The following is a 13,953-nucleotide window of genomic DNA, read 5'->3' on the forward strand; positions in this document are numbered from 1 at the left end:
TTGCAGGTCTACATCCAGCACATGAAGAGCAAGGAGCCGGAGAATCCACGCAAGCTGCGCCTGGTGCGCAAAGGCAACGAGCCGCACATATTCTCGCGCTGCTTCCACGCCTGGGTGCCCTTCCCCAAGCCGACCAACTGATGCCTTCAGTGGCAAGTGACGGTTTCCTACGCGCACCCCTATCTACGCCGCCGTTCGTCGGCAGCCCGCAATGTCCGCAATAACACCCGCCCCCGAAGGAAACAATTTAAACTCAGATAATTGAAACTATTTTATATTTTAGCAGGTAAGGCCCACTGAGCTATACTATAAATAGCTCGTTTTCAGAAACGGCCCGGCCACAAATGATAGCTCAACGAAAGTGGCTTGTCGTGTGGAAATTTATAGCAGCCAAATACTCGAAATGCACGTTTATTCTAAATGTGGAGGGAAAAACCAAAGGACCCGGAGAAAAATCCATGTGGCCACGGGGAGAACATGCAAACTCCAAATATACAGGGGTTGGGATCGAACCCACGAGCTCCTGCATACCAGGCGAGGGAGTTAACACCTCGCCACCACGGCACCCCTTTTTTGCATGCCTGAACAACCCATAGCTGTGTGTACATGATTTGCTGTGTTGGTATAACAGCTCCCATTGTTCTGACTTTGGTTGAGTGATGGTGGCAGGAAATGGCATATCAGATATTATTTGCCAAGGTGACACACACCGTGCATCTCCATCAATATGTAGAAATCTCAACGATGTCATTCCATTTGAGACCAGTTTAAAAGCAGCTTTGATGGAAAGAAAATGTGCGTTTGGTTCAAATGATATTATTTCTGCCTGAATGCCTAACAAGATCAGCTTAAACTTCATGAAAAGCAGACTGCAGCATTAACCAAAGCATCCATGCAAAGCTTTTTTGTTCAGTTATATCATTGGCGGTAATGATGCAGCACTGATGGGAGTTCAGTTTGGCTGAATAATCGGTGAAATCCAGAAAAAAACTTGCCAAAACACACTGAAATCCTTCTTTTGTGGCCTGCTCTCAATCTCAAAGTAGTACCGTTATGGACGCATCTTGGCTCCAATGCCCCGGACACACCCTTGCAGCGAGACCTGGCCATCTACACCACTCAGGAGTGTACTACCGGGTGCTCGACTGTATTCAACTAAATCCCAGGCTTGGATAATCCTGGATCCATATTTGCACTGGTTGTTCACAAGATATTAAAACAAATATCAAAATTCTGTCCATACCTCGTGAACACTCCTCTACGCTAAAGCAAGTCAGTGACCCAAACTCTTACTGGATCTAAAGCAGATTGATTCTTAAATTATTGTTCCTATCAAAGCTGTATTAATGCCAGGTTTGGAAAACCCAGGGGCCGAAGGCTGGCATGGGTTACTGAGGCTACGTGGACAGCATAGGCCACAAGGACAAACCACACGGCACAGGCCAGCTGATACCATATGTGATAACAAGGGTGGTCAGCGAGATATTAAATCCGGATTGATGTTTCACCATTTTGGACACACTAGAATGCTTCTAATATCAATTTTGTGTCCTTAACAGTGGGTTGAAACCAACCGGGATACATTACACCATCGATTAATATCGATCAAGATAGCATATATCGAATGGTGTTAAGCATCGATGTTTTTCACTTTGCGTACATTGTAATTGGCTGTCACCTCTGCAGCCACTGGAGGTGTTACCATTCGAAAGCCGCGTTATTAAAATCAACATTTGAATGCAATCACAAACACGAATTGTGACAACTCATGGAATCCATTCCACCACTACTGAATTTATACCAGAACCTTGTCTGCACTAGATTCCAATGAATGAAAAGGCAATATGAAATCGAAACCTCTTAGCAACTTTGTCCCCTAATTCGTTACATCAGCAGTCACTCGATGTGCACTGGTGTTGTTGCAGCGATATTTAATATCCGCACTTGATGTGTCACCATTACAAAATCCACGGGAACATTGGTTCTTATCTATCGGCACCAACTAAACCAAACTTAGCCTGGCACAGGCCGACTCAAATTGCAGTTTATTACCGAAACAGTATTGTTTAACTATGACAGTGTTTATAAAGCTGTAGTCTCGAAGCCTTGTCTAAAGAACAGCCATATAGCTACCTGAATGTGTGCTTCTCTTCTGTAGCAGCAGAGCTGCAGCTGTGCTTCTGCCCAGCGTTTCAATCGAGCAATGCGACCACATTCACGTTGTAAGCAACATTGCGTAATGAATTTCAACCAGCCAATTTGCCTTTTTCCTGTTCTTTCTGCAAGTTCGTACACGAACCGATCGTTGTCAAATGTTTCATGTGTGTCGTGCAGTAGTGTCTCCGGTGTTGCTATTCTACGGTAGGTGGTCACCACTCTTAATAAAAAGGATGGCTTCCATGGAGAATAAGCTGTCCTTGCAGTTGTATATCAAAGATCCCCCCCCTCACATAGCCCGAACAGACTGTTGGAGAATGGGCTGCTGGCGAGTAGCACCGATGAAGGCCGGCATGGCACACGAGGGTGTGGGTGGTGATATTTACACATCGCACCAGGTACTCATGTGAGGCTGAGTCGACCTAGGGGAGGTCCAGGAGTGGTTCAGATAACTCTCACTGGTGTTGGGCGTGAGCATGAATCGAACTCGGGTCGCTGGGTTCGTAGCGCGGCGCACTAACGGCTACCGCTCCCAACTTCAGTTACACACACACAATGACACGCGTGTGGAAATAGGCACAGACACGCAGATGAATCAACACAAACTTGAGACCAACAGACGCACAAGGAAAGAAAACTGAACTGCCATTTCAATTATCACCTTTTTATTCCAATGGACAATGGGTAAATTTACAAAAAAGATTGATGCAAGCAATTCTGCAAAAGGTGGTTCCGAATTCATTGTTTGGGCACATGTCCATCAGAAACGCAAATTGCCAAGGGAATGGTACATTCGGCATCTCCGCACGTCGTTTTCCGGAGGAAGGTGATGCAAAGGTGGAGCGCGCGGGGCAGCTTACACCCGAGCCGGTTTCTCGGTCCCCAGTTTCTTCAGCCCTTTCTTGAGCTGAGCGGGCGAGAAAAACAAAACGACCCAAACGTTTACATCGCGTTCGTGACAACCGCGGGAGGGGGGGGGGGGGGGGTTTCGTACAAAGTTTTGTGTCGACTGGCAAAAAAGATCGCTTTTACCTCCTCAAACTTGTGTATCTGCCGAATGAAGAAGTCGCCGTAGCGGCGAGCCACCTTGGTGTCTGCGATGTGGATCATGTCCTGGTTATAAAACACACAAGTTGACGGAACATAAAATACATAAACTGACGTCACATTCACACAAGCCCAAGCGGCCACAACACGGGCACAAAATCATAACAAGCACCTACATTACACACCGCACGTAGCACACGAAACTCAATTCACGGAGTGAGAATTCCGTGCAATAACCTTAACTTCGTTTTAGTTCACACCCCCCATGCTGGGACATGTAATTCCCAGTATGGACTTCCCGATCCAGCTTAGCGAACCAATGTTAACCCATTTTAACCTGGTGTAACCATATGGCCCGTCTGCTGTACTGTCATATAAACGGCCACGCGGTAAGCCAATAAACTGAGGTTGACAGGATACAAATCAAATAAAAAAATACATTCGGGTTGGAGTTGAAAGTAAACGAAGCACATCACGCGCTCGCGCAATCACCTGGTCGATGTAGAAGTCCACCTCGGAGGACGACTGGAACTCTCCTTCCAGGGCCGAGATGCCGCTGGTCCACACCAGGTTTTTCATCTTGTGCTTGAAGACGAGCAGCTGGATCCTGAACGCCTCCTCCGACATGTCCAGGAAGCCGGCCAGCTTCTGCACCGGCATGGTGGTGTAGAGCTTCAGGTAGCTGCGAGGAGTCGGGGCGGGGGGGGGACACACGCAATGTTACGGTCTTCGCGCACACACACACTCGCTGCCTGGCTCTCAACATAACATCGTCCAGGACATCATGGTGGGTTACCAAGAGACATAAAATATTTGTTTTATTCTCTATATGACAATTATCGTGATTATCAGTTCACCTTGAATTTGCAAATATAGTTTGCATCTGCATGGTCTTGTTTTTTGTGTACTTTACAAATTGAATGATCATTCGGGTATTAATCGCTATTCTACTGCAAGTTCTTCCGCCAGCACCGGCATGAGCGATAAATTTCAGGGCTGAACCTTTAAAACACCTTTACCAAGACCAGCGGCTCTTAACCTGGGGTGCGAGATGACCTTTCTAGCGAGACATGGCCAGATATTTTTACAAGGTAAATCATCGAAACACAAATTAAACACGGGCACGTAAGTACAACTACTTTGTTTCATCAAACCTACGTATTAACGTACATTATTTTACAATTGAGAACCAAAGTGGTGCAAGGCCGCAGCAAAGGTTAAGAACCACCGACCTCGACCGACGAGACAAGCCGCGGAGAGCGTCACCTGCGGATGTTGGAGATCATGCTCTGCTGCTGCACCTCGTCCATGAACACCTTGAGCTGCTGCATGTAGGGCTCCTTGTGGTAGGTGCCCGTCACCAGGTCGTAGTTGGGCACCACGGGCGAAAGGAACTTGGGGCACGCGAAGCTGAACACCTCCTCAAACAGCTGCTGCTCTCTGCATGACCAAAAGGCGCATCAACGTCAGCCGCTCGCAATCCACTTCTGGATGAACAACGTCCATCTATTCAAAACTTATTTTTTATTTTACAAGGTAAGGCCTACTGACCTACACAGATATTTTTCAGAAGCGACCTGGGCACAAATGATAGCTCAACCAAGTGGCATATCACTGTGCAAATGTATAGCAGCGAAACACTAAACGCATGTATCTAATTATGGAGAGAAATATCCACGCGACCACGGGGAGAACGTGTAAACTCCAAATATACAAGCGTCAGGGTCGGGATCGAACCCACGACCTCCTGTATAACAGGCGAGGGAGTCAACATCTTGCCACCATGGTGCCCCTGTGCAGGATACAGGGGGGGGGGGGGGGGCGTTCTTTAGCCGGGAGTGGACACGCCGTACCCTTTCTGCATCCGCAGCATCTTGTCTCCGAGCTTCTCCCGCAGCTGTGTGTGGATGCTCTCGTCGATGCGCATGGGGTACAGGCTCAGGGTAATGGCCAGCAGATTAAACACCTGCTCGTTCTGCTTGTTCACCTGTAACACACACGCATTCGCACGTGTCAACAGCCACAATTTGCATGCTCCCAATGGGTTTTTTTTTTTTTTGCCAAGACGGATTCTCACTGCTTTCAATCTAATCTCAGCTCCATAATATAACTCGCCGAGAGGAAATCATTAAAGGCACCGGCAAAAAAGTTTTTTAGGAATTAAACAAAAAAATAATAAAATTCCATGGCCATTATTGCTCGAGAGAGTAGCACAGTGTGCACAGGAATCTGGATGTACAATCGAAATCCACTCACAGCTGGTCCTGGGACCGAGAGCGAGATACAACACCGCCACTCAGTTGCTCAACTTCCGGCGATCGAAGTACAGATAACGATGGCAATGCAGACGAAGGGATTCCGCAACTGTTAAACTGTGCATACATACGGCGCTTTTGTCAATCCACTGCTAGATGAGGGCACCCCCCACGCCTTGCAGGCCCGCGAAGAGTTATTTGACCAGAACTCACTGCACTGCTCCGTGCCCGTTGGTGCAAGCGGAGGAGCAGACATTGCAGCATAGAATTACAGAACAGCACTAATCCGCTGCATTTCCCCCGGCAGCAGCCTACAACGCCGTGCGTGTTTCATGCACCTCACTTGCCCATCCAAGCACCGTCTGGGCTAGAATCTGCTTTAGCTTCCAAGAACCGACGAGAGACCGGGGGGGCGGCGCATGTCGCGGGCGATTTGCGACCATTTTGTGCACCGTGAGATTACCATCTCGTATTTGTAGCTGGAGCGCTGGAAGAGGCCCTTGGTTCGCTGGATGTAGAGCAAGATGTTGGCGAAGATGCGGATGGCGTCCTGGTAGCGCCGCATCATGAGGTAGGCGAAGCCCACGTAGTAGTAGGTGGTGATCTGGCACTCGGGCACCCGCGAGTACATGCTCTGTACGGAGACACACGGACACCCAAGGACCGACCCCCCTCGGTCAGTTTGGCGAGGCACAATCCGACTCGCCGTCAAGTTTTACCCGACGGGTCGACCCCATCAGCTTGGCTGGATCAGACATCCCTCTCTCCACTGCCTAACTGGCAGCTCGGTTAAAGCAAACCGACGGACCCAACCCTCGGCTTGGGTTGAGAGCACTATGTGTGGCAAGTTGTGTAGTTGCTAGCAAGTAAGTACAGCAGTCAAAGGCGTCCGGGGATTGTGCTGGCCACACCACTACCTCGTGTGCACCAGGCCGGCCTTAATTAGGCGCTCATTCCCAGCACCAGCCCCAAGGAGTCTAATCAGGGAAGTCTTTGCTTTTTCTTTCACTCATCGTGTTGTACTGCTTGTACACGTGGAGGTGAGATGTAGTAGGATAAGCATTAAGCGTTCCCCCTCTGCTATTATTCTACCCAACGCTTGCATTTGTTGGTGGAAAAGGCACAGTATATATCGTTCCTCTCGTCACGAACACGGTCTTTTTGATGGAACCAAAATATTATAGGCCAATGTGTCATGCAATGCTGCTTCAGAATACACTGAGAAATGGCTTTTCTTCCGAGTAGCCGTATGTTAACCGATTGTACATCAAGGTTAATCTGAAGTCAATGCTAAAAACGCTATCCTCTCTTGCCTTGTTCTGTTCTAAGTAGACCTGTAACAATGCACCAATTAAAATCAACCAATATTCATGGTATGTGCATAGAATCACTTGGCTAAGAATCGATAATTTTCTCTCTATCCAAGTCATACGTGAATTAAGTATTTTGCAAAGGATTTATCAAACCAAGAAAATTTGAACCGTTAAAGAGCGTGAACGGATGACCGTGGCGAGCCGAGTTCTTTGTTGTTGATCCGTCCTCACCTTCTTGTTCAGCTCGATGTTCTCCAGGACCTTGATGGCCTGGTAGTAATCGCCCAGCAGGGAGTGCAGACGCAGCAGCCCCACCAGACTGAAGTAGCCCAGCATCTTGTAGAGGGAATGGCGGCCGTAATCACCAGCCACGCTCTCAGGGTCGCCTGTGTCCAAACGCACACAAACGAGCTCGATCGGGTTTAAGTCCAAGAGCAAATGAGCGAGGATGTGTGTTTTTCTGCAACCGTTTGTGAACGGGCCGAGACCATCATCTCCTTACCGATCTCATCATGGAGCATAGTCATCATGCAAACTACGGTAATCCTCACAGCAGCGGCTTTTGGCTGACCATCGAACAAAGACGGTCACCGCATCGCATGGCGCTTTCAGATGCGCTTCTGCGGCCGTCTGGAACGCTCTTCCTTCCAATATTAGGAAGCCACTGGAGCTAGATTGAAAACTTGTTTATTTAGAACTGCTTTTTGTGTTTAGTTTGTTGTCCTTTACCCACACCTCAGATTAGCATGGTGATGGATGTAGGTCGGTAGAGAGTGGTACCAAAAACTGGTTCAGAGATCACTCGCCACTGGTGTAACCCACGGCTAGGAATCAAACTAGGATCGCCGGGGTCATAGCGCAGAGCGGCGGAGCCAAGGGTTCGGTGACCAAAATAACAAGAATTGGACATTTTTTTTCGAATTCAGTAAAAAAAACCTCCGTATGTTAAGATCCGCAACGCAGGTGAACACAAGTCGTTGATAAGTAACGTCACGAAGCAGTCCTTCAAAGAGCCGCACGCAGCTCCGGAACCGCACGTTGCCAACCCCTGGGGGCCAGCAACTGCGCCACCACCGGGTCCACCTGGCTTTACAGCATCGCGTATCGCCGGCAAAAGTTCAAGACGAATCAGCGGCGGCAGCGGTTCGAGCGAGCGTGCCAATCACCTCCGCTGGTGTACACCTCCAGCTGCCGGTTGATGTTGGACTTGTCTACCAGGGAGTGCAGCACGTTAAGCACGCTGTGGACGTTCCAGATCTTCGGGTTGGTGCGCAGGAACTCGATCTCTTCTTCCGACTTCTTGGCCATCTTGCAGCGGTACTGGCTGAAAGACTGGAACTGCGCGCGCGGAGAGGAAATAAAAAAAACGCCACCGTTGTTTCCACGCGATCGTGACGACCGGTCGAACGCTGCCGCGCTCTGTATTCGGTTTTCTCTCGATTGTAAGGCACACTTTTGGTTCCTGTATTTTGAAGAAAAAACATCTAGGGTGTGTCTTTTAAAATTCATAAAATACATTGTCTGCCATCAGCAAACATTCAGAAAAAGCGTCCAATAGACACCTCCCCTCATTTTAAACTCGTATCAAAAACACAAACGAGCAGTAGTACCTGGTAAATGAACTCATCAATGATGTCCCACAGCCACTGGTTGGGCAGCTCCAAGGGAACTGGACCTTCCGCGTCTATGCGGACGAGAGAGAGAGAGAGGAGGCAGCAACGATGAGGGCGCTGCAAGTTCCTTGTGCCGGTCATTCGTGGCACGTGTGGCTGTGCGTGCGTGCGGTCACCCGGTGCTGTGTCCTACGATACCGGCGAATTCGATAGCCCCGGAAACGGTTAACACGATTGGCGAGCGATATCTGAACCAGTTCTGGGCCTCCCCTAGATCGACTCGGCCTTAAATGAGTACCAGGTGCAGTATGTAATCAGAAGCACTGTGGAGACGAAGGCTATTTGGGCATTGTGCTGGTCACTTGATTCCATCATGCGCCATGCAGGCCTGAACAGGTGCTCGTTAACAGCACTTGCCCCAAGACTATATGAAGGCTTTAAGTAGTAGTTGCCTTTATTTAATGCATCTTAAGGGGGATTGGCTCCACTGAACTGTGTTGAACAGCTCTCTTGTAAGGTTCACCTTTCTGTATATGCACACAGACACATTTGCCTATCACCAGGAATTGCATCCACATTATACGATCAGCTAATGTATTTAGGGAAGCCGAGATTGCTCCGTTATTTCCATGCATGCTACAGTGCATATATCACTGTGTTTCTGCACAGACACTTACTCAGAATGTAGTTGAAGAGGTTGCAGTAGTTGTAGTAGGACTCGAATCGCTGTTCCAGAGTGGGACCTCCCTAAAGGTGCACACACTGCACGTTAATAATGGCTCAAAGGGCAGCTCAAAAGTCATATCTTACAGAATCGTGTGGACTCCACAATGGTAACCCTTTAGGTGTACGTACAACTTAGCTTTATCCGCTGCAAAATAGCTCTTAAAACTTGAATCGAGTTCATTTATCATGCGGTACTGTTCATCTTTAATAGCTCCATGCCAAGTAGATCCATTAAGCTGGCTTGGGATCCTCAAGATGAACGCACACATGATGATGCCATTAAGTTTCCGAGGTGGTCTGCTCAAATTTCGTTTGTTTAGTTCATTTTGAATCAATCGGGTTTCAACAAAAACATTGGTTTCTCTGCTAAACATAACAACGTACTTAACCGGTCTAAAGAACAATGGATATAAAAATACATAAGAAAAAAATGGCAACCAATCATATCATGTAGAGTATATTACAAAATTATCTTTTAAATATTTAACTAAAGTGAGGATTATGATCAAAGGACATGTTACAAATAAGACATAAAAACGCAAATAGTAACAAAGTTTCCCTGAGATACATCAAATTTCAAGTTACAGGAATAATTACAGCAATCACGATATTGCACTGAGTAAAAGAATGAAGCATCTATATATAACGAAACATAGTCCATAAAGGCATAGAAAACACAAGAGGTCACTTACAGGCAAATAATATCCACACATCATCTCATTGTTAATGCAGCGGCAACTTGGCAGGAATGATTCCCGCAGTGAAATGCTGCAGTGCTCGTCACAAATTTCCACGAGAAGGATGGCAACTGTTCAAAAACCTTACCTGCACCTTGGCGTAGATGTGCCTGTAGTAGAGCTCTTTGTAAAGAATCAAGAACACGGGATCTGTAGAGAGGGATTTTTTGTTAAACAAACAGCAGCCACAGTTAGCGTCAGCAATAAACCCTAAAATGTATTTTCAGATGCGTTAGAACAAATCCCGTGCGGGTGATGTGGTTGGTGGCCCGCTTCATCATCACTTCCCGGCCTAACAAAAGCGTTTGGGGAGTGCGGCTGTGGCCTCACCGTTCTGCACGTACGGCGCGATGACATCCGACTCCGGCCACGTTGAGTTCCGGAAGAATCGCTCCGTCAACTTATTCCAGCTGTGAAACAGAACCAGCCAGTCAGGACTCTGCTGCAGTACGAGCGGTGAGCAGCCACACGTTAGAACACTGCAAGGCGGTCCCTGTTAGGAAGAGGGACACTGTCCTAGAGACCTAAGTCATAATAAAAACTCACATTTGATAATAGTGGCCTTAAGTAATGAGACGTGATCCAGCAGTGTTACTAACCGGGCGCATTGCAAATCCTTGCAAGCCTTTAACTTAATGGCGATAGCACTAACCGCTTTTGGTTGCTAAACCTCCCCTGGAGGTCATCGCTGCCGTGGTGAACGTGCGAGAGAGAGTGGCAGGCAGCGGCGCTCACTTGTTCTCATAGATGTTCTGGATGTCGAAGCGCTTCTGCTCAATGCTGTCGTTGGGCCCGCCGTTGGAGGTGATCTGGAAGGCCTTCAGCTCCATGAGCTCGTGCACGGTGCGCTGGAAGTACTGCACAAAGTCCTTGATGACGTCGGGGACGATGTAGGCCATGCCTCCGCCCGAGCTCTGTCGCTCGAACGCGCCGTCCTGCCTCGGGTCACCTGGCGGTCGGAGTCGCGGCGGAGAGGATTAGCGGCGTTGATCGCATCCGGCACGCGGCGCAAACGGTGAGTTATTAGGCCGCGTGAATGAATGTATACATTGATGGTCAAAGGCCATCATAGTTATAACAAGATCATTTTATATAGGACAGGTAACAGTCCAGCCATGCAATTGCTTGGTGGAAGGGGCTTCGATGAGAGGAAGGCTCGACAGCTCCTCCAGAAGGCATCCTGGGGTTTACTCATCCATGCTGGCCAGATATCTTGGATTAAATTTTATACGTGAACTGTATGTCAGTGTATCAAGATTCAAAATAATTCAACACCTTAATCATTAAGATTGCTTTGTAAAAACATGTAGAACAATGACCTCTGCACTAATGGTAAGGATTATCCTAACTGGGCTTTAATATCGTTCAAATCAGTGATATAATGCCATTTAGATCGAGAAAAGCCTCAGTCTCCATATTATATGCAGCAGTGATCTACATTGCCTGGCCATTTCTCTTTAAAAGAGTGTTGTGTGTGGAAATAATTCAGGAGTACGTGTATAAAATGCAGGAACACATGAGGATAAAAGTCCAAATACTAACTAACGTAGTGCCATCAAAATGAAGGAAGCATCTATATTCGTGTCCAGCAAGAGTTGAAGGGTCACATTTTTTGTAATAAGTACACTTAGGGGCCCAAACTTACCCGTGTGCCCTTCCTGGTCTGGGAAGTAGCCATAAGGATCAACCTACAAGCACACATGCACACACAGGTAAGTGAACATACAGACGACTTACACATCTTATAGCACGTGAACATTACAATTTCTAAGCACAATAACGTTGATGGAAGAATGTTTTAAGAAACTGAGAACGTCCAAGATAATATATATATATATTTTTTAATTCTTCAAGCACCATAAAAGACGCCCACAGGTGAACGGTCATCAACATCCACTGTGGTTTTCCCACACGGCTGACACGACGATATCTTATAAGCTAAAGGGTCACTAGTTCAATCTCCTAAAACTCACGACCATGCCACGGGCGCACACACACACACAGTCCCCGCCGACATGAAGTCGTGTGCACTGCCAATGGTTCTTCATCGGTCGCAAATGTGGGCCTGTTCAAACGCCAATTCTATGACGTGAAAACATCAGCAACAGATGGTATATGATCGCCAATGTAACCGACATTGATACCAACCCTGACTCAACCTCAACACAAAAAACGGACTGATAACACAAACCCTAACCCCTGATACAAATCCAAATTCTGACTCAAAGCCCACGATTCCAACCCGAACCCACACACATTATCCCCGACACAATCATAACCCTGATCCCAACCACGAAATCAAACCCTATCACCACACCTTCAACCCGATGGGGAAAAAAACCCTATAGCCTGACCCTAACCTAACCATGAACACGCTCATGAACCAGAAACCTGGCTCAACCCCTGACCCTGCGTCAAACCCTGCCCCAAGCACTGACCCAAACTCAGTCAGAAACGAACCCTCACATTAACCCGAGACAAAGACGCTCGGTCACCGACGACTACACACGCTCATCAAACTCCAACAGACACCGCGAACACATTCACGTCTACGTAAGAACATTTGCGCATTCTTAAGCGTCCAGTCCATCACGTACGCGCATTGATCTCACATTGAAGTATGCTCTCTGAAGCAACAAGGCCGTTTTTGAGTCGGTTGCTGAACTGGCTCAGACTCGGGGATCAATTGATCCCGGACACGAGCTGCTGGGATATACGCGATTTACGCAATGAACAAGAGACGCCAAGGCACGTTGAGAATACAGCACAATTTAAAATCGCATCGAAACAGCAGCAGCAGCAGTAACAACAAAACCACATTCGCTAGTAACACTGCTTCTTCTGTTGCCGCTCCTAGCATCAGCTTGACTTATTCTTCTTCTTCGTGCGGCTGATGTGATGTTAGACGCAACTACAGTTTAACATCGAGGTGGTGGTGGTGGTTGGGTCACACGAAAGCGCATCTCGACTGGGCTAGGCCTAGAGTCAAGGCCTTCGCCCAAGTGGCATCCTCCCGCGCTGTACTCACATCGCTCTCCAGTTCTTCATTCATCTTTTATCGGTGGTGGTAGGGGGGGAGTTACAAATTTGGAGTCAAATGTGAAAAGGAAAAAACACTTTTAAAAGCGGAAGAAATTTGTCGGAAACTATCAAAGAGCAGAATTGACGGCGGCAGCGACTGCGGCCTTCACAGCGACGCGCCCTGGCCTCGCCTACACGTGGTGCCCACGGGAGCCGGCGACGGCGCCCCGCGCGGCTCAAAACGGTAATTTGCAATCGCGAAATTCCAACTGTTTGCGTTAAAGGCCCCCACCCTCAGCGCACCCTCCCCTCCTTGCACCCTCCCTGCACCCCCCCTTCCCCTCCTCACCCTCCCCTCCACCCTCCCCTCCCTCCCTGAACCCTCCCCTCCCTTCACCCTCCCCTCCCTCCACCCTCCCTGCACCCTCCCTCCACCCTCCCTGCACACTCACTGCACCCACCCTCCCCTCCCTTCACTCTCCATCCCTCCCTGCACATTCCCTGCACCCACTCTCCACCCTCCCCTCCCTCCACCCTCCCTCTACCCTCCCTGCACCCTCCCCTCCCTCTACCCTCCCTGCACCTTCCCCTCCCTCCACCCTCCCCTCCCTCTACCCTCCCTGCACCTTCCCCTCCCTCCACCCTCCCCTCCCTGCACCCCCCTCCCTCCACTCTCCATCCCTCCCTCCCTTCGCTATCCCTCTTTTTTTTTTCTTTTTTTTGCTATCCCTCCATCCCACCCCTCCACCTTCCCTACCTCACTTCTCCCTCCACCCCGCTCCCAATGCGGCTAAAGCTACAAAGTGTCAATCCACTGCTGGATGAGAGCCTCCCTCACGCCGTGCAGTCAGTGAGGGTTGTGTCACCATACTTCACCACGCTGGGCGACAGTGCGAGTTGGTGGGTGAACTGGTTAACAATTCATTTTCAGCCGAAACCGTGGCTGGGCATCGAACTTAGGTCATCAGACGTTTCCACCGCTCCTCCCAGCCACGCCTAAATACAGGGCGCTTCAAAAAATGTTAACACCTATTATGGAACTATCGTTTTTAATGGGAAAAGAACAGAAATATATACACTGTAA

General features: G+C 48.5%; 2 protein-coding genes across 2 annotated transcripts in view; one reads left to right on the forward strand and one right to left on the reverse strand.

The window, feature by feature from the left end:
* Nucleotides 1-2,400, forward strand: part of LOC133340559 (protein flightless-1 homolog) — a 34,548-nt gene extending 32,148 nt beyond the window's left edge. Inside the window, exon 30 of the mRNA XM_061548863.1 lies at nucleotides 7-2,400. Coding sequence (XP_061404847.1) covers nucleotides 7-141 — 135 coding nt within the window. The 3' untranslated portion in view covers nucleotides 142-2,400. The remainder of the gene's footprint in view (nucleotides 1-6) is intronic.
* A 400-nt stretch (nucleotides 2,401-2,800) lies between these two features.
* On the reverse strand, nucleotides 2,801-13,094 carry EIF3L (eukaryotic translation initiation factor 3 subunit L). Its single transcript, XM_061548938.1, has 15 exons — nucleotides 12,877-13,094; nucleotides 11,494-11,536; nucleotides 10,584-10,797; nucleotides 10,179-10,258; nucleotides 9,937-9,998; nucleotides 9,063-9,132; nucleotides 8,383-8,456; nucleotides 7,939-8,110; nucleotides 7,004-7,158; nucleotides 5,923-6,093; nucleotides 5,058-5,191; nucleotides 4,471-4,644; nucleotides 3,697-3,886; nucleotides 3,190-3,270; nucleotides 2,801-3,064 (listed from the first exon to the last, which is right to left on the reverse strand). Exons 1-15 carry the CDS (start codon nucleotides 12,898-12,900, stop codon nucleotides 3,014-3,016), a joined length of 1,695 nt encoding a protein of 564 aa, XP_061404922.1. The 5' UTR covers nucleotides 12,901-13,094; the 3' UTR covers nucleotides 2,801-3,013.
* Nucleotides 13,095-13,953: the final 859 nt, after the last annotated feature.

Source organism: Lethenteron reissneri, chromosome 10 (genome assembly GCF_015708825.2).
Source record: "Lethenteron reissneri isolate LAM-NWPU_2019-01 chromosome 10, ASM1570882v1, whole genome shotgun sequence".
NCBI lineage: Eukaryota > Metazoa > Chordata > Hyperoartia > Petromyzontiformes > Petromyzontidae > Lethenteron > Lethenteron reissneri.

Bases quoted from the DNA above. Each gene is read 5' to 3' on its own strand.
- EIF3L (XM_061548938.1), bottom strand. From the start codon at position 12,900: ATGAATGAAGAACTGGAGAGCGAT. The intron at 10,798-11,493 runs GTAAGTTTGGGC...TCCGACCGCCAG, and splicing joins AGACCAGGAAGGGCACACGG to GTGACCCGAGGCAGGACGGC. The intron at 9,133-9,936 runs GTAAGGTTTTTG...GTGCACCTTTAG, and splicing joins ACATCTACGCCAAGGTGCAG to GGAGGTCCCACTCTGGAACA.